The 25,038-nt window shown below is 46.3% G+C and overlaps 1 protein-coding gene across 2 annotated transcripts; it reads left to right on the top strand.

The window, feature by feature from the left end:
• The first annotated feature begins 462 nt into the window (after window positions 1-462).
• Window positions 463-9,246, top strand: PNP (purine nucleoside phosphorylase). 2 transcript variants are annotated; one of them, XM_051822592.2, is made up of 7 exons: window positions 1,972-2,491; window positions 2,629-2,678; window positions 4,542-4,711; window positions 7,528-7,631; window positions 7,777-7,952; window positions 8,042-8,232; window positions 8,582-9,246. In XM_051822592.2, the coding sequence occupies exons 1-7, from the start codon at window positions 2,243-2,245 to the stop codon at window positions 8,797-8,799; spliced, it is 1,158 nt and encodes a 385-aa protein (XP_051678552.2). In that variant the 5' UTR covers window positions 1,972-2,242; the 3' UTR covers window positions 8,800-9,246. The 2 variants fall into 2 exon arrangements, with proteins under 2 accessions (XP_002718082.2, XP_051678552.2); XM_002718036.5 differs by lacking the exons at window positions 1,972-2,491; window positions 2,629-2,678 and adding an exon at window positions 463-1,501.
• The last annotated feature ends 15,792 nt before the right edge of the window (window positions 9,247-25,038 follow it).

Raw genomic sequence — 25,038 nt, 5'->3', positions numbered from 1 at the left:
GAAACACTACGGAAGACTAAGCCTTGCCCCAGTTTTCATTTTGTAGAAATATCACAGACCATCTTTTGTTTGCACACATTCACTTCAGGCAGAGTCCACTAAAGTGAGTTGGATAGGTTTGCACTTCTTAGTTATAATCAAGTTCCAGTCCTGTCTTTGTGTGAACTGAATTAGATTTGGGGCATTTAAAAAACAACATCTTCAGTAATCAAATGCATAGATATTTTCCTGGCCCATTTTTTTTTTTTTTTTACCTGTGACTGATCTCCCTCCTTGAAAACAATGCCTTCAATGTTTCAATACTTCATAGTCTCATTAGGAAAGTGAATCTTTACCTTTAGTCATCCTCTGGTTACCTTTGCTAAAATTATGGGATGTATAAGGACAGTAATAAAACAACTATGTGTCAGAAAAATCTATTTGGCATTGGGCTCACTTCTTTACATACTTTTGGTTGTTTTTTTTTTTTTTTCTATACCAATACTGTTTTGGAATTATGTCCATAGCTCTAAGAGTTCAGGTGCATAGTAGATGCTAAAAATATTTGTTAAATGCATGGGAAAAACCAGGTTGGAAAACAGTGACTCGTGCTATCGTGATGGGTAAAATGGCAAGCATCAACCTTTAGTGTTCAGGACAGGTGGACAATTCCAACAGCTAAGCAGGGGCCATTGACTTGTCATTTGACGCGAGGTAGGTGAAATTTATAAAACTAGGCAGAAGAAAATGGCTGAATTCTCACCAAGACTTTATGTAGTCTTGTTGTGAAATTAAATTTTCATCTTGGGGCAGGTCTTTCTCTAGTTATCTGAATTGCTTGTATCCGAGTAAATCAAGGAATTGTCCGCATCCTCCCTCCCGCCCGCCCCCAGCCTTTCTCTGTGTCTAGGAGGCAGGAATTCTTGCCGTAGAACTTCTTCTTCCCCTTATCCGCGCCCGGGTTCTCCCAAACACTGCAACCTCCAGCCACAGGGTTGCCACAAGCGACTCTGCTTCCCTCGTCCAGGAAGCGATGCAGGCACTGACTCATTTCATTTTATTCTGGGGTTGCGCTATCCAAGGTTTGAAATTTTCTCTGTCCAAATTTCTCAGCGTTTCCTGTAAACACTGCCGGGAGCGGGTTTGCGGGTTCGGGTGCTCTTCTCGCGGCTTCTAGGCCTCCTTGCTTCAAAGCCTGGCCCCGAGGACTGAATGGATGCGGGGATGAGATGCTGGATGCCCCGGGGCGGGCCGAAGAGGGACCAGAGCCGGGGGGGAAAAGGAACTCGGTTTAGGACTAAGGCCCCGCCTAGGGCGCTTGAATCGGGCTGTGTCGCCATGGCGACGGGGCCGGCCCGCGAGCTCCGCTGCCATTGGCTGGGGACTCCCGGGCCGGGGATAAAAGCCAGCTCCCGGAGAACAGTGCACTAACTGTGCCGACCGGACCCGGCCACCGCAGCGCAGCCGGCCGGAGCGAAGGGAAGGCTCGACCGGAGGGCGGCAGCGCGACCATGGAGGACGGGTGAGCCGGGCACCAGGCCCAGAGGACCCCAGGGGCCCCTGGGGAGGGGGAAATGGCTGTCCCCAAGCCTGGGAAACTTGGCACCCTGGGCCCCGAGGGGACCGGGCGAGGGAGCGAGTGCCTCGGAGATGCAGAGAGGCCTGGCACGGAGCCTGGGTGTCCGGGGCCAGGCGATAACACGGGCAGGGGCGCACGCGGGAATCGAGTTAGGGTGGCGCCACCGGAGCAGGAAGGGGACAGGTTACTGTGGCCTGAGCTGCTCGTAAAAGGAACCGTTGTGTATGAGCGCGCGTGCATGTGTTAAGGTGCAAGTGACGAGGGGGGCGTAAGACCCACCTCGTCCCAGGGCGGACATCGCGCCCCCACCTCATCCCAGGGTCTCAGGAAAGCCACGAGGTGCTTTTTGTGTCTGAAGTTGGAGTTCTCCGTTAGAGAAAAGAGTGCCCGCCTCCCTTGGCCAGCTCTTTTATTTTTTTTCTTTCCCCCTCCAAATTGTAAGTCAAATTAATCAATTGGAAATGAAGTAAAGACGGAAATTCTTATGGAGCTTCGCAAGACTCCATCTCCCGACCCTCACCCTTACACCTTTAGGGAAGCCCCTCTCTGCGCGTTGGTCCTGGGATTTCCAGGCTAAGTCACCAGCGTTAGGGATCCCAGTGACTTCTGGATGCCCAGGGAGGATCCAGGATACTCCTGCGAGGACTGAGTGCCAGCAAGGAAGCCCATGGACTGGGACTAGTCATGCCAGGTGGCGGCTGCTCCACACTTCGTTTCCTTTGCACCTCTTGGAGATACGTTAATTTTTTACCAACCTCATTCTTCTCATCTCTGGGCACTTTTGCTCCCACACCCACCCCAGCTCCATCCCCACCTGCAGCCTTTTGTACTGTAGTATCTCTTTCCTGGACTCTGCTTTGGAGAGGGAAGCATGCCTCTGTTGGCAGGGCTAGTTGTTTTCAGCCCTGCCACACCTCAGTTCCACTTCTGAAGGTAATCATTAATCATTAATTTCTCAGATGGTTGTGAGAATTGGAAAGGGAGTGGGAGAGGGGAGGGTTGTGGGTGGGAGGGAAGTTAAGTTAAAAAAAAAAAGTCAAAAAAATATCTAATATTCTGTGTGCTGCCAGGTCCCTCAAGGGCAAAGAGCCTTGGAGAAGAGGAGGAAAGATGGGAGTAGGTAGGAAGTGGGTGGGGTGGGGCTGGGAGGAGACCACAGGCAGGAGGAATTCCGGAGAAAGGTTCAAGGCTGAGTGGAACAGAGCCTTGGGAGCTGGGCAGCAAGTTTTAAATTCTCTTTCAAACTGAGCCTGTACAACAGATGGGGCAGATAACCTTGCCTTACTTTATACTCAAGGAAGACTGAAGCACAGGTTATTTGCCTAAAAAGACAATTGGGACATTAACCTAGATTGAGTTCTGGCTTCCTTCTACCCCCAAGTTCCCAAACATGACTTTGGAATCAGAATTACGTGAGCTACTTTACAGAACTGGGAACTCTCGGGCCTCTCTCCAGAATTATTACATCTGCAAGGGCGGGCCAGTATTTGTAACAAGCTCATACATAGAATGTATAGAATACATACATAGAATGTATGCCGTCAGTCTGGTTTAACCTTTGACAACCAGTGTTGTGGATTAGGTCTGCTTTTTTGAGTCTTAGTTTACCTAGTCCCTAGTCTTGAATTATTACCCCTTGCAATTTCATATGACAGAGGGTCTATGTGGGCCTGGGTATCCCAGAAATTAGAACCCAGGGGAGCTATGAATGGCACCTAGACCTCTTCTAGGAGGTTTCCAGTGTTTTTTCTTAAAACATTTAGCCCTTAATATTTGAGGAAGGAACTGGAGAGTGAGGATACAAAAGGAAATTGGATTTACTTTTGCCCTCAAGGTAGTCTTAATTACTTTAAAAAAAAAAAAAAAAGCTTTTATTTTTTGAAAGGCAGAGTTACAGTTAGAAAGGGAGAGATAGACAGAGAGAGAGAGATCTTCCACCTGCTGGTTCATTGCTTAGATGGCCACCACAAGCTGTGGTTGAGCCAGAAGCCAGGAGCTAAGAACTCCATCCAAGTCTCCCCCGTGGGTTGCAGGGGCCCAAGTGCTTGAGCCATCTTCCTCTGCTTTCCCAGGTGCCTTACCAGGGAGCTAGATCAGAAGTGGAACAACCAGTACGCCAACCCCCACCCCCATATGGGATGCGGGGATCGCAGGCGACAGCTTAAACCCACTGAGCCACTAGCCGGCTCCCGCCCTGTAATTACATTTTATATGGCCCTAGGGGATAGATAGAATCCTAAGGAAAATTGTACTAGATTTGTCACTGCCCACAGGAAGGTCTTAATCCCATTTTTAAAAGGATTTATTGATTTGAAAGGCAGAGTGACAAGAATGAGAGATTCTGTCTGCTGGTTCACTACCCAAATGGCAAAACAGCCAGGGTTTGGCCAAGTCAAAGCCAGGAGACTGGAACTTCATCTGGGTCTCCTATAGGTGGCAGGGGCTCAAGTCCTTGGGTCATCTTTTACTGTTTTCCCAGGTGCATTAGTAGGAAGCTGGATCAGAGGTAGAGCAGCCAGAACCAACACTCTGTGGGATGCGGGTTCACAGTGGCCACCTCCCTAACCCCACTCTCCCCAGCCTGTTTCCTTTAACCGGGCCTTTTACCTTCCTGATTTGATTATTTCATTGCACTTCTCTCTGGACTCTGGTCCCTTCCTCTAAGTTTTTGTCATAAAGAAGGAGATTAAATCTGCTATGGGTAACAACATTGGAGGAAGGGCTGTTAGTCAAGATGTAGGCTTCATGAACTATTGTCAGGTTCTCAAATGGAGGGGGGTTCATGTCTGGCTCTCAATGGGCTGAATTCAAAGAGGGCTGGTTGAATGGGTGGGTAAGCATAGTATGGCTTCTCCCTGGGAGCCAATTTCTCCATCGCCAGCTGCTTCCATGTACCTGCCAGCCTTCCTCACTGTTGATCATTTGTCCGATACCCATGGGCTGGGAGCAGAACTCACTTCTTTGACTTTCATTTTCCCCCTAGATTCACATATGAAGATTATCAGAACACTGCAGAATGGCTCCTGTCTCACACCACACACCGACCTCAAGTGGCAGTGATCTGTGGCTCTGGGCTGGGAGGTCTGACTGACAAATTAACCGAGACCCAGATCTTTGACTACAGTGAGATACCCAATTTTCCCCGAAGTACAGGTACTGCCCGGGGGAGGCTAGGATGGGGCTGAGGGTTATATACTGATGGGATTCTGTGGGTCGCCGTCAGGAAGGCCAGCGTTTACTACTCTGTGACCTAGCATTTGCCCAAGATAAATATGAGACCAAAAAAAAAAAAAAAAAAAAAAAAAATCAGAGTTTGATGGAAGATTTTCTAGTAAAAATGTGGTATAGGAAGGGTGTTTTTCGGTAGAACTATGATGGCATCTTTCCATGTTTCCTGTGCTCGGCTGACTCAGAGTTCTTCAAAATCCCCTGACAAGCCGCCCACATGGCGCCTCCCATAAACCATCATCAGCACACACACCAACAGCCCTCCAGGACACGCAGTGTGTGGCCACTCCCAGGGAGAAGTCAGGCCTTTTCTGTCCAGTGTCTTCCTGCCTTTCCGCATCGCTACAGCTCTAGCTGCAGCCCTAGGATATGACACACATTGGTGCCCAGCAGTGGTGTGCCGTGTTCTGCGGACATCTGCAGCTTCTGCGTGCATGCTGAGACCTGACTCACACTGAGCTTCAGGAGAGGGAAAGGGGCAGGTAGCCCCTTACGTACAGGCAAGTCCTGCGAGAGCTGGGCTAAGCACCAGCCCTTAGAAAAAGACAAACAACCAGAAACCCACAGCGGGAATAGTGACAGTAAAGGACAAGGACCATTCACTTGGTTTACTTATTAGTTTTGTAAATAACTGATTTCCCTTGGTTTATGTATGAAATTTTTTAGATTCTTTCTTTTTTTTTTTTTTTTTTTTTTTTGACAGGCAGAGTGGACAGTGAGAGAGAGACAGAGAGAAAGGTCTTCCTTTGCCGTTGGTTCACCCTCCAATGGTCACCGCGGCCGGCGCACTGCAGCCGGCGCACTGCGCTGATCCGAAGGCAGGAGCCAGGTGCTTCTCCTGGTCTCCCATGCGGGTGCAGGGCCCAAGCACTTGGGTCATCCTCCACTGCACTCCCGGGCCACAGCAGAGAGCTGGCCTGGAAGAGGGGCAACCGGGACAGAATCTGGCGCCCCGACTGGGACTAGAACTTGGTGTGCCGGCACCACTAGGCGGAGGATTAGCCTATTGAGCCGCGGCGCCAACCTGTATTTTTTTAGATTCTATCCTCCTTCCTCTTTTCTCTGGCGGGTTACTTGTTTTAATAGATATTTTTAAACCTTCCGAACAAGATCAGAATAGGGTAAGGAGAAGTGAGAATGGGGGTTGGAGAGGAAATATTGAAGTGAGAGAGACGACAAAGGGACGGCACACTGTTCTAAGAGAGCATTGACAGTGGCTGCACCTGCCACTCCTTCCCCAGTGAGGCGGGCACTGCAGTAAGTGATAAATGGGTTAATTTTTTAAGTTTATCAACCTATTTATTTCTTATACTCCACTTGGGTTTTCTTAACTGTCAACTTTGCTCTAATACTATTAATATTTTTAATCCTTTCTTCGAGTATTCCTCAACCCTTCCTCTTGATTCTAGACCTCTCCCAGGCCATCTGTTCTCTCAGGGATGGGTTTTGCACCCACTAGAGGAGACAACCAGATAAGGGAAATTGTTGACAGGTCTGTACAGAGTTATCTCTGCACTCCTGCACCCCATGTGCTGTTACGTGGGTACATGTTCCCACAGGACCGTTTTGTGAGTCATAAGAAAGGAGCCTTGGGGCCGGCGCTGTATCACAGTGGGTAAAGCCGCTGCCTGCAGTGCCCGCATCCCATATGGGTGCCGGTTCAAGTCCCGGCTGCTGTGCTTCTGATCCAGCTCTCTGCTATGGCCTGGGAAGGCAGTAGAGGATGGCCTAAGACCTTGGGTGCCTGCATCCAGAAGAAGCTCCTGGCTTCTGATCAGCACAGCTCCGACCACTGCGGGCATCTGAGGAGTGAATAGTGAATGGAGATCTCTCTCTCTCTCTCTGCTTCTGCCTCTCTTTAACTCTGCCTTTCAAATAAATAAATAAGTCTTTAGGAAAAAAAAGAAAGAAAGAAAGAAAGAAAGGAGCCTTGTCTAGGTCCAAATTCAGCCCATTTCTTCCTTGTTAAATAGCCTTTTCTTTAGGAAGCCCAAGGATATTGTGAGTTCCCTTGCTGGCATGAAGAGGCATATAGTATAGTCAGGGAAATATTTTGACATTTTTGAGAGAGGTCTATAACTACTATATTAGCTGCTATCCACTTTACTTTTTATTCACTTTTATAATATGGCTTTCTCATTCTTTTGTAATTTCTTTTTTCAAAAATTTATTTATTTATTTATTTATTTGAGGTAGAGTTACAGAGACAGGGAGAGATGGAGAAAAGTGTTCCATCCACTGGTTCACTCCCTAAATGGCCGCAACGGCCAGAGCTGTACTGATCTGAAACCAGGAGCCAGGAGCTTCTTCTGGGTCTCCTATGTGGGTGCAGGGGCCCAAGGACTTGGGCCATCTTCTACTGCTATCCCAGGCCATAGCAGAGAACTGGAACTGGCACCCATATGGGGTGCCGACGCCACAGGCAGAAGCTTAGCCCACCACAGGCAGAAGCTTAGCCCACCACAGCGCCAGCCCCATCTTCTGTAATTTCTTGAACAAACCTTCCCTTTTTCCTTTGTATGTTCACATTGAGCATCCTGACTCCCATAACTCATCAGGTTGTGCTTGTGTAATTGCGATTAACATCTATCCCGCCAGACTTAAAGTTTCTGAAAGCAGAGATTCTGTCTTTTGCTTAATTACCCCCTCAACATGCTCACGGTGGTGGCTCCTAGCAGGTGCTCAGTGGATGTGTTGCATGAAGTCTAAAGCCGTTCATTTCCCCCACTCTGTGTACACAGTGCCAGGTCATGCTGGTCGACTGGTGTTTGGCTTCTTGAATGGCAGAGCATGTGTGATGATGCAGGGCAGATTCCATCTGTATGAAGGGTACCCACTCTGGAAGGTAAGCCGGGGCAGAAGCCAGGTTGGATCTAAGAAAAGGGAGAGAACTGTCTACCCTTCTTGCATTCCTCACTTTCTGGTGTAGCTCTGCATAGGTGGTTGTGGGAAATTTCGAGAAAACTTTTTTCTGATCTCTTGTTTCTAAGGTGACGTTTCCTGTGCGGGTTTTCCGGCTTCTGGGGGTGGACACCTTGGTGGTCACCAATGCGGCTGGAGGCCTTAACCCCAAGTTTGAGGTTGGAGACATCATGCTGATCCGCGACCACATCAACCTGCCCGGTTTCTGTGGTCAGAACCCTCTCAGAGGGCCCAATGAGGAGAGGTATGTGTCGCACTCCTTCATTTCTGCACGCGTGGGGTTCACGGACTTGGCTCAGCGTCCGTCATCTGAGGTCGCCCACTCTGCCCTAGGTTTGGTGTTCGTTTTCCTGCCATGTCCGACGCCTACGACCGGACCATGAGGCAGAAGGCTCTAAGCGCCTGGAAGCAGATGGGGGAGCAGCGCGAGCTCCAAGAAGGCACCTATGTGATGATCGCAGGCCCCAACTTTGAGACTGTGGCCGAGGCTCGTCTGCTGCAGAAGCTGGGGGCGGATGCTGTTGGTGAGAAGGGGGCTCTGGCTGCAGGCTCGAAGGGGGAGGGGTTATCACTGGAGCCGTCTCCTGGACCTCTGGCTGATAGGTCTGTGTCCACAGGACTGACTCATTTCCACAGATCAATATAGATAGAAAGCACTGCATTCGTAAAATCTACCAGATGCAAAAAGTCCTAGGAAGAGCTCCGCTTACTTCAAGTAACACAGAACAATAAGCTCAACACTAATTTAGTTGCTGCTTTGAATGCGTTTTCGGAATTTAGAATTTACAGTGAAGTCGTGACTAAAGCCGAGGGTGAGGATGAGGAAAAGAGCATGGAGGGTCCTGACAGGTGGCTGCCTTCTCTCCCCATCAGGCATGAGCACCGTACCAGAAGTGGTAGTTGCCCGGCACTGCGGACTTCGGGTCTTCGGCTTCTCACTCATCACTAACAAAGTCATCTTGGATTATGAAAACCTGGAGAAGGCCAATCACGAGGAAGTCCTGGAGGCTGGGAAACAGGCCGCACAGAAATTGGAACAGTTCGTCTCCATCCTCATGGCTAGCGTGCCACTCCCTGGCAATGTCAGTTGACCAGCCCTGGTGGGGTCAGGCATCTCTGTGATAAGATCCAAGTCACCGCCATCTACTTTGGCCCCTTGCTGGAGTCATGTGCCTCTGCCCTAAGGTAGTAGCAGGAAGAGGAAGACCTTTACCCTTTACCTCCCCGCTTTGTCCCACCAGACAGTCCAGTGCCAGGTCCTCTTGCCCAGCTGTCTTCTCAAAGAAGTTTGCTTCCCTTCCTCCTGACTACCCCAGGAACTGGAGCCTGTGCCCTACCATCCATGCATGGGTGTGCTCAGGATTTGACCTTGGCCTTTGAGCTTTGTGTAGCAGCTGCCACACATGAGGCTCTCATGTTCCTGGGGGTTCAATTCTGCCCCACCTACCTCTCTAGAGACCAAACAAGGACTAGACCAGCACCTCTTAGACCTTATTTAACACCGTAATGTTTTGAGAATAAAGAGGAAGATGAAATAATTCATTTTGTTGCAATTTGGGGTGAGGCTGGGGCTCAGGGCAAAATTGATATGAAAGGTTCATGTGACTCAGCTTCTGAGTCGAGTAGCTAAGAACTGGGGTAACCGCAGCAGAGGAGGAAGGAAAGGCAAACGGACATACAGCAGGGAGGGCTCATTCCTGGCACACGGTGACCACTTCCCTCAGTGCCACCTGTCACTTACCTTCTGTTTCACTCCTTGTCCGCTCATGAATATTTAAATTCATTCTCTGATCTCCCCTTCTGTTCAGTTGCCACTTCCTTAGTTAGTCTCTAATTGTACTTCCTCTTGCTTTCCTTCTCTCCCCTACTCCTTCTAACTTCAGCAGCCGCGCTCTGCTCGCTCTGACTGTGGTGAGTACCTCTGCCCTGCCTGCCTTTCTGAGCTCCTCTTTCTCTCGCTTTTGCATGGTTGGAGCCTCCCCCCATGCTGCGATGCTGCGTTAGCATTGCCCTCTGTTGACTCACTGCACTATTATCTTTGCTTATCAGCGTGCGTTCAGCCCCCTGGCATGTTTGGAAACCACACCACCCTTTCAGGCCTGGGTGTCAGGCACGGACAGTACCAGATGAACCTCTACTGGTGACTGACATTTCAGTCGGTGGTGGTATAATATGCAGAGGTATTTTGGATAGGAAACTTTTGAGAAGTCTTTCAAGTTACCCTTTGTTTGGTAACTGACCTACATAGCTGAGCTCCACACAAAGGATCCTCATGTGCCCATCACTACTTTTCATCAGTTCTTTGAACTTCCACCCACCACTGAATCCCTCACCGGACCTTCAGGCAATTGGCTCCCAGCTTTCACAGTGCATCTAATAGATGGAACATAATTGGTTCATCTAATGAGATGACTTATGGTCAGTTCTATTCAAGATATTGGATATCTCTTTGTATAACACGCTTAGCTAAGAAAATGCTTAATTGACCTATAAAAAGCCATGGAGATGCCACTTGGGACACCTGTGGCCCATGCCGCAGTACCTGGATTTGATTCCTGGCTCTGCCCTAAATGGGCAGTGAACCAGCGCATGGAAGATCTCTCTCCCTCTCTGTAATTCTGCCTTTCAAATAAATAAAAATATTTTTTGAAGATTTATTTATTGATTTGTTTGAAAGGCAGAGTTACAGAGAGAGAAGGAGACATAGAGAAACCTTCTGTCGATTGATTCACTGCCCAAATGGGTGCAACAACCGGGGCTGGACCGGTGGTAGGCCAAGCCGAAGCCAGGAGCCAGGAGCTTCTTTTGGGCTCCCATGTGGGTGCAGTGGCCCAAGGACTTGGGCCATCTTCCACTGCTTTCCCAGGTGCATTAGCAGGGAGCTTGATTGGAAGTAGAGTAGCCAGGATTCAAGCTGGCACCCATATGGGATGCAGGCACCTCAGGCAGCAGCTTAACTCATTGAGCCACAGTGCCAGCTCCAGGGAAAGTTTCATAGAAAACTTTTGCGTTTAGCCTTGAAGGATGGAAAGGAGGAAGAGCATTTTATAGCAGGGTAAACCAAGGAACAGAGCTGTGAAAAGTACTAGGCGTGTTCGTAAGTCATTGTCACCCTCATGCACACTGGGGTCTGTAAGACACAGGCAGCAATTGGAGATGAGAGGCATGCGGCAGTTGATGCTTGGCTTTCCTTCCGTTTCGATCTTTGATCTGCTTCTTGGCCAGAATTGTGCCACATGAAAAATACGTCCTGCAGATAGGTGTGGAACATTTAAGGACGCCTTTAGTTTTAATTTTAGAAAATTTACTTGGCAGGCAAAGAAACAGAGAGCTTCCACTCATTGGTTTACTCCCCCAGATACCTGCAATGGCCAGGGGACCAAAGTCAGGAGCCAGAAACTCACTCCAGGTCTCCCAACTCCAGTGGCAGTGTCTCAACTACCATCCCTCTACCAGTGTCCACATTAGCAGGAAGCTGGAATCAGGAATCAGAGTTGAGAGTTGAACTCCGGCACTCCAACATGGGATGCCAGTTTCCTACCTGATGTCTCAACTCCAGATCAAACACTTATTCCCATTTTTTTACTTGCAGTAAATAGGTCTACTAAATTCATATTTACTGTGTAAAGATGTGAATTGTCTTCAATTTCTTTAAAAAAAAAACTTTATTGAGGGGTGCTGGTGCTTGGCATAGTAGGTTAAGCCTCTGCCTGTGGTGCTGGCATCCCATGTGGGTGCCAGTTTGTGTCCACTTCCGATCCAGCTCTCTGCTGATGGCCTGGGAAAGCAGTGGAGGATGGCCCAAATGCCTGGGCACCTGAACTCATGTGGGAGACAGGGAAGAAGCTCCTGGCTCCTGGCTTCAGATCTGCCCAGCTCTGGCTGTTGTGGCTATGTGGGAAGTAAACCTCTTTCTCTGCCTCTCCCTCTCTCTGTCTATAATTCTGCCTCTCAAATAAATAATCTTTTAAAAAAAACTTTACTTAGATAAAATTCACATTAAAAATTTAACAATTTAAAGTATAAAGGTAGTTTTTAATTATTCACAGAGAAGAGCAATTATCACCACAGTTAATTTTAGAATATTTCATCATCTCAAAAGGAAACTGTATCTGCTCCCCACCCACTCACAGCCTGAAACACCTAATCTACTTCCTTTCCCTATAATCTAGTTTGGGCTTTCATATGAGCGGAATTAAATATAGAATTGTGAGTTTTTTGTTACTGGGTTCTTTCACTTAGCACACTTTCAAAGTTTATCTGGGTCATAACATGTACCAGTACTTTGTTCTTTTTTATGGCTAAATAATATTCCATTGTGTGGATACATGAAATTTTGATTATCAAGTGGCTTTGATTTGAAAATGCTAACCAGTCCAGTCAAAACTGAATATACCAGTTCAGGAGAGCAAGAGGATGGTGGTACAAAGTTAAGGAACTAGGTCTTAGAGGACCTCCTAAACAAAGCAAATCCTTGGAAAAACCAGTGATGAGACCAATCTTTTCTAGAGGGATTTGTCGGACTGGGTAATCTCAACAAATGTTTCTTTACCATGTACTATGTTGAACATTTTCCTAAAAATCATAATATAAATTAGCATAAGACAAAGTGCTTGCCATCTAGATGTGAGACAGGATATAGAATCATCCCTCAGTGCCTGTGGGAGGTTGGTTCTAAGACCTCTCCATGAATAACAAAATCTGTGCGTTCAAAAAATGGCATGGAGTCTGAATATAACATAGCATATCCTTTCTGTACTTTAAGTCTTTACTTACAACACCTAATACAATGTAAAACACTATGTAAATTGTTATATTGTTTTGGGAATAATGACAAGAAAAAGTCTACTCATGTTTAATACAGATGAAAATTCTTTTTTTGGATATTTGTTGATCCTCAGTGCAGAACCTGCAGAAAGGGAAACTGTCTACAGAAAACAGAAAACAAGGCCCAGTGGGTTGTAGCCTCTACACCTGTTGAAAACTAACTACTACCAGTCTTTGGTTATTGCCATTGTTGAGAATTGCTTTCTCTTCTGAGCTAGGAGGAAGACTGCCTAACTTTGAAGAAGTGAATATAGCAATAGGTGTAACGTGGTGTCAGTGGTGGTGTGTGCTATAGGAATTCAGAGAAGAGAACCAACACTGGAGCTGAAGATTGGGACAAGGATTGACAAAGCTTGAATTAGGCCTTTTATAAAAAAAAAAAAAAAAATTATTTAGCCGGCGCCGTGGCTCACTAGGCTAATCCTCCGCCTTGCAGCGCCGGCACACGGGGTTCTAGTCCCGGTCGGGGCGCCGGATTCTGTCCCGGTTGCCCCTCTTCCAGGCCAGCTCTCTGCTGTGGCCAGGGAGTGCAGTGGAGGATGGCCCAAGTGCTTGGGCCCTGCACCCCATGGGAGACCAGGAGAAGCACCTGGCTCCTGCCTTCGGATCAGCGCGATGCGCCGGCTGCAGCGCGCAGGCCACTGTGGCCATTGGAGGGTGAACCAACGGCAAAGGAAGACCTTTCTCTCTGTCTCTCTCTCTCACTGTCCACTCTGCCTGTCCAAAAAAAAAAATTTATTTATTTATTTGAAAGGATGTTCCATCCACTGGTTCACTCCCTAAATGGCCACAGCAGCCAGGGCTGGGCCAGGAGCTTCCTCCTGGTCTCCCACATGGGTGCAGGGGCCCAAGCACTTGGACCATCTTTTGCTCCTTTCCTAGGCCATTAGCAGGGAGCTGGATCAGAATCGGAGCAGCCAGGACTTGAACTGATGCCTGTAGGCAGCAGCTTTACCTTCAATGCCACAGCGCCAGCCCCATTGAATTAGGCCTTATGGGAAAGAGGGAAGGAAGATCCTCAGAAGACGCTACGTGCAGGCAGATTCAGGAACATTTAATCATTCAACAAATCAAAATAGTTAGATTGAAGAGATGACTGGAAGGGTGGAAGGTAAGATGGGAAGGGACTCGGCTGTTCAGTTATGATTTCAGGCTGAAGTGTAAACACCTTATTCTCTAGGCAAGATGGTCACTGTTGGACACAGTGGACTGGGAAGTGAACTTTTCAGTGTGGTATTTGATGGAAAGAAGCCCATCTGGAAGCAAAGAGGCTTGTTTTGATGGTAAAATTATTTTTATCTAAAATTAAACATGAGTAGCATAGTACAGTTTTTTAGGTTTAGTGTTTCATTTTTTACTTATGTTGAGATCTTCTGCACATTTTAAAGAGTAAGCTGTTATGGGATAAAAGGTAGGAGTGAGAGTGAAACTAATTTAGAAGTGAAAATGCATGCTTAAATTCAACTAGTAGTTTTCTTTTTGTGTGAAATTTTGAATGGGCCCGTGTAATCCCATGGTTCAACAGCCAGGGAACAGGCAATACATGCAGCGAAAGCCTCAGTTCCATCTCGTCCTTCCTTTTCCGTCATACCACTAACGACTTTTATCAGCTTCTTTTGCATTCTTCCAGAATTTGTACAAATGCAAACAAAAACAAATTCTTCCTTTTAAACATTATTTTAAAATAATGTTTAAAAGTTTGTTTTTGCTTCTTTGAAAGGCAGAGATAGAGACAGAGATCTTCCATCTGCTGGTTCACTCCTCAAATCCCCACAATGGCTGGGGCTGGGCAAAGCCAAAGAAAGGTGCCAGGAACTCCATCTGGGTCTCCCATGTGATTGGCAAGACCCAACAGGTGGAGTCATCACCAGCTGCTTCCTATGATACACATTAGCAGGAAGCTGGATCGGAAGCAGAGAGCCGGGACTCAGACCAGGCACTGGGAAATGGAATGTCAGTCTGCTAAACAGCTGCTTAACCCACCGTGCCACACACTTCTCTCTCTCTTCTTTTTCTTAACATTTTATATATACATATATATGCACATATTTAAGATTTATTTATTTGAAAGGCAGAGTTACAGAGAAAGGGACAGAGAGATCTTCCATCTGCTGGTTCATTCTCCAAATGGCTGCCACTGCGAAGGCTAGGGCCAGGCTAAAGCCAGGAGCCCTGAGCTCCATCCGGATCTCCCATATGTGTGACAGGGGCTCAGTTCTGAGCCATCTTTAGCTGCTTTCCCAGGCACATTAGCAGGGAGCTGGATCAGAAGTGGAGCAGCCAAGACTCAAATCAGTGTTCATATAGGAGGATGTCGGTGCCGCGGGTAGTGGCCCAACCCACTGCACCACAGTGCCAGCCCCTATATTTTTATTTTTTAATTGACACATAACAGTTGTATTTACAGGGTCCAATATAATATTTCAATACCTGTTTACAACGTGTAATGATCAGATGAGGGTAACTGGCACACCCACCACCTCCAACACCGACCAGTTCTTTGTGCTGGGAGTGTTCAGAAACCTCTCTACTAGTGATGTTGAAAGAGCCAACTACGTGCTGCCTACCAGTTAGCCTACAGTGCTGGAGCAAAAGAAGCTCTTCCTGCCTTCCGACCGCACCCCGGAACCCGTTAACCATCCTCTTTCACATCCTCCCTTCCCCCACCCTTCCTAGGCTCTAGTAATCACCGGTCATTCTCCACGTTTTGAGCTTCAACATACAGGGAGGGCACTTGGTATTTGTCTTTCTGTGCTGACAAATTTATCTTCTCTTATACACTGAAAATTGTGTGTTTTGTGTACTGTTTTACTTCTTGCTGCTCTACTTTGCCTTGGAGATCTTTTCACGTCAATAAATTAGTGTGCTTGCTTAAGGAGTCAAGTCTGATGCGAAGCATACGTGTCACCTTAAAATGTTTAAAAGCGAAAGAAGAATCTGGTCTTTTTTTAGCCACTTCGAAAACCTTTTTTGATTACTAATGGGAATAGAGACAAAGAGGTATGTTGCCAGCTCCTCTTTAAAACGAGAAAACAGGGAGGAGAGCTGTTCTTTCTGTCCTGTACCTAATTTGATTTGGCTTAGATTTCTGTTGACTTTCTCTCTTGTAAATAGGCCTCTGTTTTTCATTAATTATATTTCGTTTCTAGGGGACGTTTTTTAAACAAACACTGGTTATGTGCCTGGTTTTTCTGCTGTTGTAACTTTGGACTTTAATAAAAACGGGAAATTTCCTATCTTTAAACTTTTTGCCTCTTTTTAGTTTTGGCCTAAATTAGATTTGTTATTATTCTGGATTAATCTACCCTTGTTCTCTTGTTTCCAGGTCGAAAAATCCTTTCTCCTCCCTTTGGCTTTCACTTTCACTTCCATTCCGAGTTCATGTGTTTATTTAAGGAACTTTACTTTATCTGAATTGCTAATTTCTTATTTTTCATATTCTTTTTATCTTCTCTCTGACATTCATATTTTTATTCTATTTTGCTTATTGGCTGCTTGATTTTGGCTATTTTCATATATTTTTAAATATTTATTTATTTAAAGGTAAAATTACAGAGAGAGGAAGTGAAATCTTCTGTCTGATAGTTCACTCCCCAAATGGCTGCAATGGCTGGGGCTGTGCCAGGCCTAAGCCAAGAGCCTGGAACTCCATCCAGATCTCCCATGTGGGTGGCAGGGGTCCAAGGACTTGGGCCATCTTCTACTGCTTTCCCAGGCCATAGCAGAGAGCTGGACCAGAAGTGGAACAGCCAGGACTCGAACTGGCGCCCATATGGGATGCTGGCACTGTAGGCAGCAGCTTTACCCACTATGCCACAGCACCGGTCCCAAGGAAGCTTAAAGTCTTCCAGTGTCCAAGATGGAGCACTAGCCAAGAATGGCTTTGATTACCAAGATGGGTAATCAAATTTTGCTGTGCAGGAGAAATGAACCCATGAGCTGGTACATTTATTCATTTACTGAACGAGTGGTCTAAGGTTAGGGATACAGAAAAGAACCAGAGGACATTCTTGCTTTTGTAGCTTTTTGTGGTGTCAGACTACAAATAAACATGAATGTAAAACCTGAGCCAGGGCTGGTGTTTTCATGCAGTAGGTTGCTGCCCATTGTGATGCTGCCAACTCCTATCTGCTTGCCTGCTTGAGTCCTGGCTCCTCCACTTCTGATCCAGATGCCTGCTAATGTTGCCTGGGAAAACTGCAGATGATGGTTCAAATAGTTGAGCCCCTGCAACCCAAGTAGGAAACTCAGGGAGTTCCAGGCTCTTGGCTTTGGTGTGACCCAGCTTCAGCCCTTACAGCCATTGAGAGTGAAGTAATGGATGGACTCTCCCTCCCCCGATATGTGTGCATGTGTGTGTGTGCAACTTTGCCTTTCAAATAAATAAATCTTTAAAAAAATCTTAGGTAATGATTAAATGTTAAAAGTAATCAAAATGGCCGGCGCCGCAGCTCACTAGGCTAATCCTCCGCCTGTGGCGCCAGCACACCGGGTTCTAGTCCCGGTTGGGGTGCCAGTTCTGTCCCGGTTGCTCCTCTTCCAGTCCAGCTCTCTGCTGTGGCCCGGGAGTGCAGTGGAGGATGGCCCAAGTGCTTGGGCCCTGCACCTGCATGGGAGATCAGGAGAAACACCTGGCTCCTGGCTTTGGATCAGTGCAGTGCGCCGGCTGTAGTGGCCACTTGGGGGGTGAACCAACTGGAAAAAGGAAAACCTTTCTCTCTGTCTCTCTCTCTCTCACTGTCTAACTCTGCCTGACCAAATAATAATAATAATCAAAATATGGAGATAGAAAAATAATAGTGGAAGGAAAGGCAAGTGAAAATTGCAATGATATACCACTTCATAGTGACTCATAAGACATTAACAAATGTTGATGAGGGTGAGGATATCAAGAAATAAGAATTCATTTATTAATGATGGGAATGTAATACAGTGTGGTCATTTAGAAAACAGGCAGTTTCTTAAAGAGTTAAGCGCAAGGTTGGGTGCTTGGCACAGTGGTTGCTGCTTGGGGTGCCTACATCTCCTGTGGGAGTGCCCGGTTCTTAGTCCCTGCTTCTCTGCTTCCGATCCTGCTTCGTGCGACTGCACAGCCTGAGAGGCAGCAGATAGCTCGAGTGCTTGCGTCCCTGACACTCATGTGGGAGACCCGGATTGAATTCTGGATTCCTGGCTTCAACCTGGCCCCACTCTGGCCATTGTGGGCATTTGGGGAGTGAACCAGAGGATGGAAGGTCTCCTGTGTCTGTGTCTGTGTCTGTGTCTCTGTGTCTGCCTATCAAATAAAATTAAAATAGATAAATAAAAATGTACAGAAGAGTTACAAAACTACCGTATGACCCAGCAATTTACTTCTAGTTATCTATCCAAGAGAAATAAAAACATTCATGTAATCAATTGCACACAAATGTTTACAGCTATGTTGTTCAAATTACACAACCTGGAAGCAACCTAGATATTGATCAGCCGGTAAATAAACAGACAAAATGCATATCTTGACACTGGAGTGGTATTCAGCAATTAAGAAGAACACTGGATTGACAGCTGGCACATCATGGAAGAACTTACAAATATGCTAAGTCGAAGAATCCGGAAACCCTGTGGGGGACTGAGACTGTCCCAGAAAGTGAGGCCCTGGGATGATTTCAAGTTATGTAAGGAAAAACAGAAACAAAAACCAATAGGTTTTAGTTGAAATTTGAAAGCAAACAGTGTAAGTGGAGAAGACTTAGGGACGTGCAGTGGCTTCACCCGAGGATGGCAGTGTATAAAGTTGGTTAGAACGCTGCTGTCAGTAGAAATTATCAATGCGAATCACATTTTTTAAGTTCTCCGGTAGCGCACTTAAAAAGGCTGGCATTGTGGTGCGTGGCAGCCATTGTGGGGGGTGAACCAACGGAAGGAAGACCTTCCTCTCTGTCTCTCTCTCTCTTACTGTCTATAACACTACCTGTCAAATAAAAAAAAGAAATTGTTCGGACTGGATGTCTTGTGAAGGTAGACAGGACTTGCTGTCTGTGGAGAAGAAATTGAGCTTGAAGAGAAAAGCAGTAGAGAATGGGCCCCAAGTTTTCAGTCTGATCTAATACGTAAGTGAGGTTGCCATTTTCTGAGGAGCAGTTTCTGCAGGGTAATCAAATTTTGCTGTTACAGCTGTCAAGTGTGGAAAGTCTATACCTCCAGATGGACAAGTGGAGTTTCTAGTTGTAAAAATGAGTTTGTACTCCAAGGGAAGGGATTTAAGCTAGATACAAGAATTTGGAAGTCATTAGCACATAAATGACATTTAACATATGCTCTGGATATTATTACCAAAGGAGGAAGTCAGCATGGCAAGAAGAATGCAATAAAGAATTTGAGATGCAGCCATTAGTGAGGTGTGAGGAAACCAGGAAGTAGACTGTCCGGGAAGGTAAAGGAAATAACTATTTCATTAAGAGTGGTCAAGGTCACCTTGACAATTGACTCCCTGGTGTGAGTCATCTCTTGCTTAGAACAGAAACCATAAAGTATGAGAGCTGGGGAAGCAGAAATGGCATTTACAAGCAATGTACAACTCTTGAGAGATTTTGCTATATAGGAGAGCAGAAGCTGGAGGACAGATGTGGGTTTAGGGAAAGACTTTTTTCTTGTTTTAATGATTGGAGACATCTTGAAATGGGAAAAAAAAAACAAAACTAGGACTTGGGTATGCTATGAAGGAGAAGACAAGATGGCCTACGTTGTTGTCTGGAAGTTGGGACTTGTGGACATAGACGGGAAAACCAATTTGGACTCAGTTTCTCCTCTCTACTCTCACAACAGATCACTTTTGACATGAGATGTGTGTATGAGATTTTCCCCATACACCAAGCGAGGCATCAATTCTGCAACAGCAGGATTCTTAAATTTGATCCTGACACTACCTATTGCAAGGTGTCAGGCGCATAACAAATCTTCCCAGGCAGAGGAATCAATTAATTCACAAGCTTTTATTGGGATTCCGCTCCTGGGTGAGGTCCCCGTCCCAACAGAGCGGCGGGGGGGGGGGGGGGGGGGGGGGGGGGGGGGGGACCGCGCATCAGAGGTTGGGAGGGCTTCTTTTATAGATACAGAGTGTGGAGGTTAAAGGTTGAGCCAGGTCTGATCCTCACTGGTTGACCTTTAGGCACCCGTGGGGACCTAGAGAAGGACTTTTCTTCCTGGGAAGTGTGGGTAGGGACTCTCCATTCCCGGAAGTATAGGCCTTCTCTTCTTGCGGATTCCAAAGCTGCCACCTATCCAGAGATAGAATCGGATCCCACAGATTGAGGGTTGAGTCCCCAAGACTGCCCCACCACCACCCAACTTACATGCCAGTTGCAAGGCCTGGGATATTTTACCTGTGCTTCTGATCAGGCAGCTGCAAACCAGGGTTCCTCTAACCCCTTCTTCACTTTCCATTAGCTTCCTTGAGGGGCTCGGAGAACTCCAGGAAATACTTAGCTTTACTGATTTATTATAAAGGATGTTGCAAAGGATACAGATAAAGAAATGCTGAGGATGAGGCTTGAAGAAGGTTGCAGAGTTTCCACTCTCCTGGTGCAACACACTTCAGGAACTTCCAGGGTTCAGTTATCTCTACACCCCGTTCTCCGTTATTCTCTACACCCCGTGGAGTTTCAGAGACCTCAGTGCATAGGCAGGATTGCTAACAGATGGTGTAGGGAAATGCAGCCAGATCTGTCTGTTCAGATTTTTTAGCATTCCTTTGTCTTTGGAATAGGGGAGGACCCCTCTGGAGTGAGGAGGGCCTTTGAATTTCCATGGCCTGCCTTGGGGAGTGTAGCATAGTCGGTAAAGCTGCCTCCTGCAGGGCTGGCATCCCTTATGGGTGCTGATTCAAATCCCTGCTGCTCCTCTTCTCATCCAGCTCTCTGCTGTGACCTGGGAAAGCAGTGGAAGATGGCCCAGGTCCTTGGGCCCCTGCACCCACATATGGGAGACCTGGAAGAAGCTCCTGGCTCCTGGCTTCGGATCGGCGCAGCTCCAGCTGTTATGGCCATCTGAGGAGTGAACCAGCGGATGGAAGACCTCTCTCTATCTCTCTCTCTGCCTCTGCCTCTCTATAACTCTGCCTTTCAAATAAATAAATAAATATTTTTAAAAAAAAAAGAAAGTATGAATAACTAACTGTGTGTATGCATATGGGGGGGCAGGAAGGAGGCAGGGTGGAGACAGAGAAAGAGAGAGAGATCATAATATCATAGAACCCTTAACTGATCTTTTTTTTTTTTTTAAAGATTTATTTTATTTATTTGAAATACAGAGTTACAGAGAGAGGTAGACAGAGAGGTCTTCCATCTGCTGGTTCACTCCCTAGATGGCCGCAGTGGCCGGAGCTGCGCCAGTCTGAAGCCAGGAGCCAGGAGCTTCCTCCAGGTCTTCTACGTGGGTGCAGGGGCCCAAGCACTTGGACCATCTTCTATCACTTTCCCAGTCCATAGCAGAGAGCTAGATCAGAAGAGGAGCAGCCGGGACTAGAACCGGCACCCATATGGGATGCTGGCACTTCAGGCCAGGGCTTTAACCCACTGCGCCATAGCGCCAGCCCCCCCCTTAACTGATCTTAACTGATTATTGACATGGTATGCTATGGCTTACTTGTAGTGCAGTACATCTGTACTGTGTGATATGGATTCTTGAGGGAAAAAAATGAGTCTGCGTTGGGAACTTGGCTTTGTCTTGAGAGGGTAACAGAGCCAAGAAATAGAAAAAAAAATGTAAGGTGGGCAATGATTTTTTAGCAGAAAAAGCCCTTGGAGTGAATTCAGTCCTTCCTCAGAGCCTCAGTGGTAAGATTTTGTGTGGAGACCCCAAAGACCTTTGAGCCTTGGAGGGAGGGGAGTAATTATAAAGTTGGTTGAGTGTGGAGGCATAGCCTGGACAGAGGGAGGTCTTAACTATTATGTTTTTTAAAAGAACTAGGCTGGACCATTGTCATTATAAATAGACTGATTTCCCTGGAGTAATCCCTACTATCCACTAGCATTCCAAAGGAACTATTGTTGCTGAATCCCAAAGTGTGTGGCCAAATTTTACTAAAAAAGTCAAGCAAAGAAGGACCTAATCTTTGTCTGTGGACTGGATTTTTAATTTGAATAAGCACTGTGGGTGATACCTACATAGTACTTTACAGTTTACAAAAGATTTTACTTTTTTTAATGTTTGCGGAGGGAGAGACAGACAGAGAGAGCTTCCATCCAACGGGTCACTCCGCAGATGGCTGCAACAGCCAGAGCTGGACCAGACAAAGCCAGGAGCCTGGAATTCTGTTCACACCTCCCGCATGGATGGCAAGGGTCCAAGCACTTGGATCATCTTCCACTTCTTTCTCAGGCACATGAGCAGGGAGTTGGATTGGAAATGGAGCAGGCACCCATATGGGATGCTGGTGTCAGAGGTGAGGCTCAACCTGCTGAGCCACAACACTGAACCTAAGATTTTACTTTTTTTGCCCATTTTAACTTCGGTAATTATTGAGACCCTTGATTTTCAGATGAAAAAATACTTAGAGAGAGGTTGCCTGGATTTTATTATACCACACAGCAGAGGAATAGCACAGCCAGGACTCATCTTTTGGGCTGCAAATAGGGATGGGGGGAGGCTGGGCTGTCTATGAAAAGGTCAGAGGGAGCTAAGCTTGATTGCAAACTGGAGATGGAATGAAGAAGTGAAGACGAAGACAGGTCTTTAAACCTGGTTCTATAGAAAGAGAATCAATTTTTTTCCATGCAACTTTGGAGGGTTAAGACTAGGACAAGAAGATTCCATTCAATATTAGAATGAGTTCTGCAAAAAAAAAAAATTGTTATGTTACTGAAGTGGTGAAACAGAGGCTAGATGAATATTCATCAAGGCTATAGAGAGAAATCTATCTTAGGACCTCCAAAATTCTTTTGAAATAATCTGAATTATTAGGACTTATTTATGAAAAGCCTGAATAACAGTACAGTTGCGCAGCCTCAACTCTAGTTATACAGAAGGAGGGTGGCATGTCGCACGGTACTTACATGTTATATAATGATACATTCATGCATGTCCATGCACGCTTGGCCTGCTGCAGGGTGGGATCTGGGAAGCTGGACACAAGAGCACGAAGAACAGAGGCCGTGGCTGAGCTCAGAAACGTGGAAGCAATCCTCTGCTTCTGTTAGGGACCCGCAACCTTTCAGCCTGATGGGAGAATCCTCAACCTCACATCTGGAAGAACTCAGCGTGCAGAAAGCTTGACTTCAGGGCGCTGAGTCTGACTCAGGGAGGTTAGGTGGGGGTAGGTTCTGCAGGAACTCCGGGAGAGGAGGCGTTTGTGGGTGGAAGCCTTGTGCAGAGGTACAAGTGGTGAAGGAAGTCGTTTGTTCTGGAAGAGTAGTTTAAAGTGGGTATGTTCTGTGTGGGCAATAGTTCATGAGGCAAAAGTTCATGGGAGGAGGTTTATGGGGTCCATAATATGCATGGAACACTTGCTGAGAAATGCAATTTGTAGAGGGATCGTTTTGCTGGGACCCAGGAGCAGCAACTTTAACACACAACAGGGCTGTTATCTCACCCATTCAGGAAGACACAAGTGTACCTTACTTCTTTTTTAAAAAATTATTTATTTGAAAGGCAACTGAGATTCTAGCTTCAAAAATGAGAGCTGGAAAAACAAAAAGGCAGACACTTAGAAAACATAAGGGCTGGCTTTGCAGCCCAGTGGAAGAAGCCTACTACTTCACTTCCTACCCAGCTCTCTGCTAATGGCCTGGGGAAGCAGAGAAAGATGGCCCAAGTGCCTGGGGCCCTGCACCCACATGGGAGACTCAGATAAAGCTCTTGGCACCTGACTTTTGCCTGGCTCACCCTGGCTGTTACTGCCCTCTGAGGAGTGAACCAGTGGATAGAAGATTCTCTCTCTCTCTCTCTCTCCTTCTCTCTCTCTCTCTCCCTTCCCTCCACCTTCTCCTCCTCCTCCTCTCTCTGTAACTCTGCAGAGGCAGAAGTCTTCCATCTGTTGGTTCACTCCCCAGATGATCAATCCAAAGCAAGGAGCCTGGAGCTTTGTCCAGGTCTCCCATGTGGGTGTAGTGCCGACCCTGTGCGTTGTCTTTTCAAGATTGCTTCCAGGAGTCAAAATGTAAAAACTGTAAGGCTGTGAGCTAATTTTAACATTTCATAAATCTTACTGGAAACTACATATTTAATCTGAATAAGGCTAAACAAACTAAGGTTTTTTTTTTCATAAAAAGAATTTTATTTTTTTATTTGAAAGGCAGAGTAATAGAGAGGTCTGCTGGTTCACTCCCAAAATGACCACAACAGCCAGAGCTGGGCTGATCTGAAGCCAGGAGCCAGGAGCTTCTTCTCGGTCTCCCACATGGGTGCAGGGACTTGGACATCTTCTACTGCTTTCCCAGATGCATTTTCAGGGAGCTGGATCAGAAGTGGAGCAACTAGAACTTGAGCCGGATCCCATATGGGATGCCAGCAAAGCAGGCAGTGGCTTTACCCACTATACCACGACTTTAGCTCCATAAAACTAAGCTTATTTTAATTATTCAATTCATTGTTGTTATCTCATTCTTACCAAAAAATATTTTTAATGAGTTTATTTATTTTTATTTACACAAATAGGAAAATGACATTGTGGTATTCCATAAGTGCAACAGAAAACTTTCCTTAAATTTTGAAATTATTGGTGCCATCTGAAAACTAAAGTAAGATAAATCAGCATTTGGTAAATAGGAACCAATACTTGTAAATTAAACTATCCAAACTCCTGATCCATCAATGCAGGGAAGGCTAAGGACTCACAAACTCCAGCTTCAGGGACCAAACTGTAGGCTTTGTGTGTGGAGATTTTTGAAGTGTGGAGATTTCAGCTTCCATGTACCAAAAGCATAATCAATCAAATTGCATCCTGCCTCTTTTCTCTTACCCAAGTTGATTTCTGTCATCATTTATTGGAGGTAGTTTTGCCAACTGAATTTAATCTTACCTTGGAACAAGGAGGAATATAAAAGAATACAAACCAGGGCAGGCGTTTGGCTCAGTGGTGAAGATACCACTTGGGACACCTGCATCCCATATCTGAGTGCCTGTGCTTGAGCACCAGCTCCACTTGAGTCCAGCTTCCTGCTAATGCGTACTCTTGGAGGCAGCAGGTGCAGGCTCAAGTAGTTAGGTTCCTGCTACCAATGTGGGGGACTCAGAATTGGTTCTTGGCCCTGGGTTTGATCTTGCTCTTTGTGGGCATTTGGTGAGTGAGTCAGCAGATGGAAGAGACCTCTCTTCCTCTCTCTCTCTCTCTCTCTCTCTCTCTCTTTCGAATAAAATGAAAAATAAATAAATAGAAGATTAAAAAAGAGAATGCAAGCCAATAAGCATGCTAGTGCATTTTAGAAAAGGGATCCTAGAGTTTAAAGATTAGAAAGGGAAATTCTAAATTATGGAAATTGCTTCTTACTAAGCCACCACTGCTGAGGAGTAAGACAATGGCTCTGTTC

Source organism: Oryctolagus cuniculus, chromosome 12 (genome assembly GCF_964237555.1).
Source record: "Oryctolagus cuniculus chromosome 12, mOryCun1.1, whole genome shotgun sequence".
NCBI lineage: Eukaryota > Metazoa > Chordata > Mammalia > Lagomorpha > Leporidae > Oryctolagus > Oryctolagus cuniculus.
This window is presented reverse-complemented; position numbering and strand designations above follow the sequence as displayed.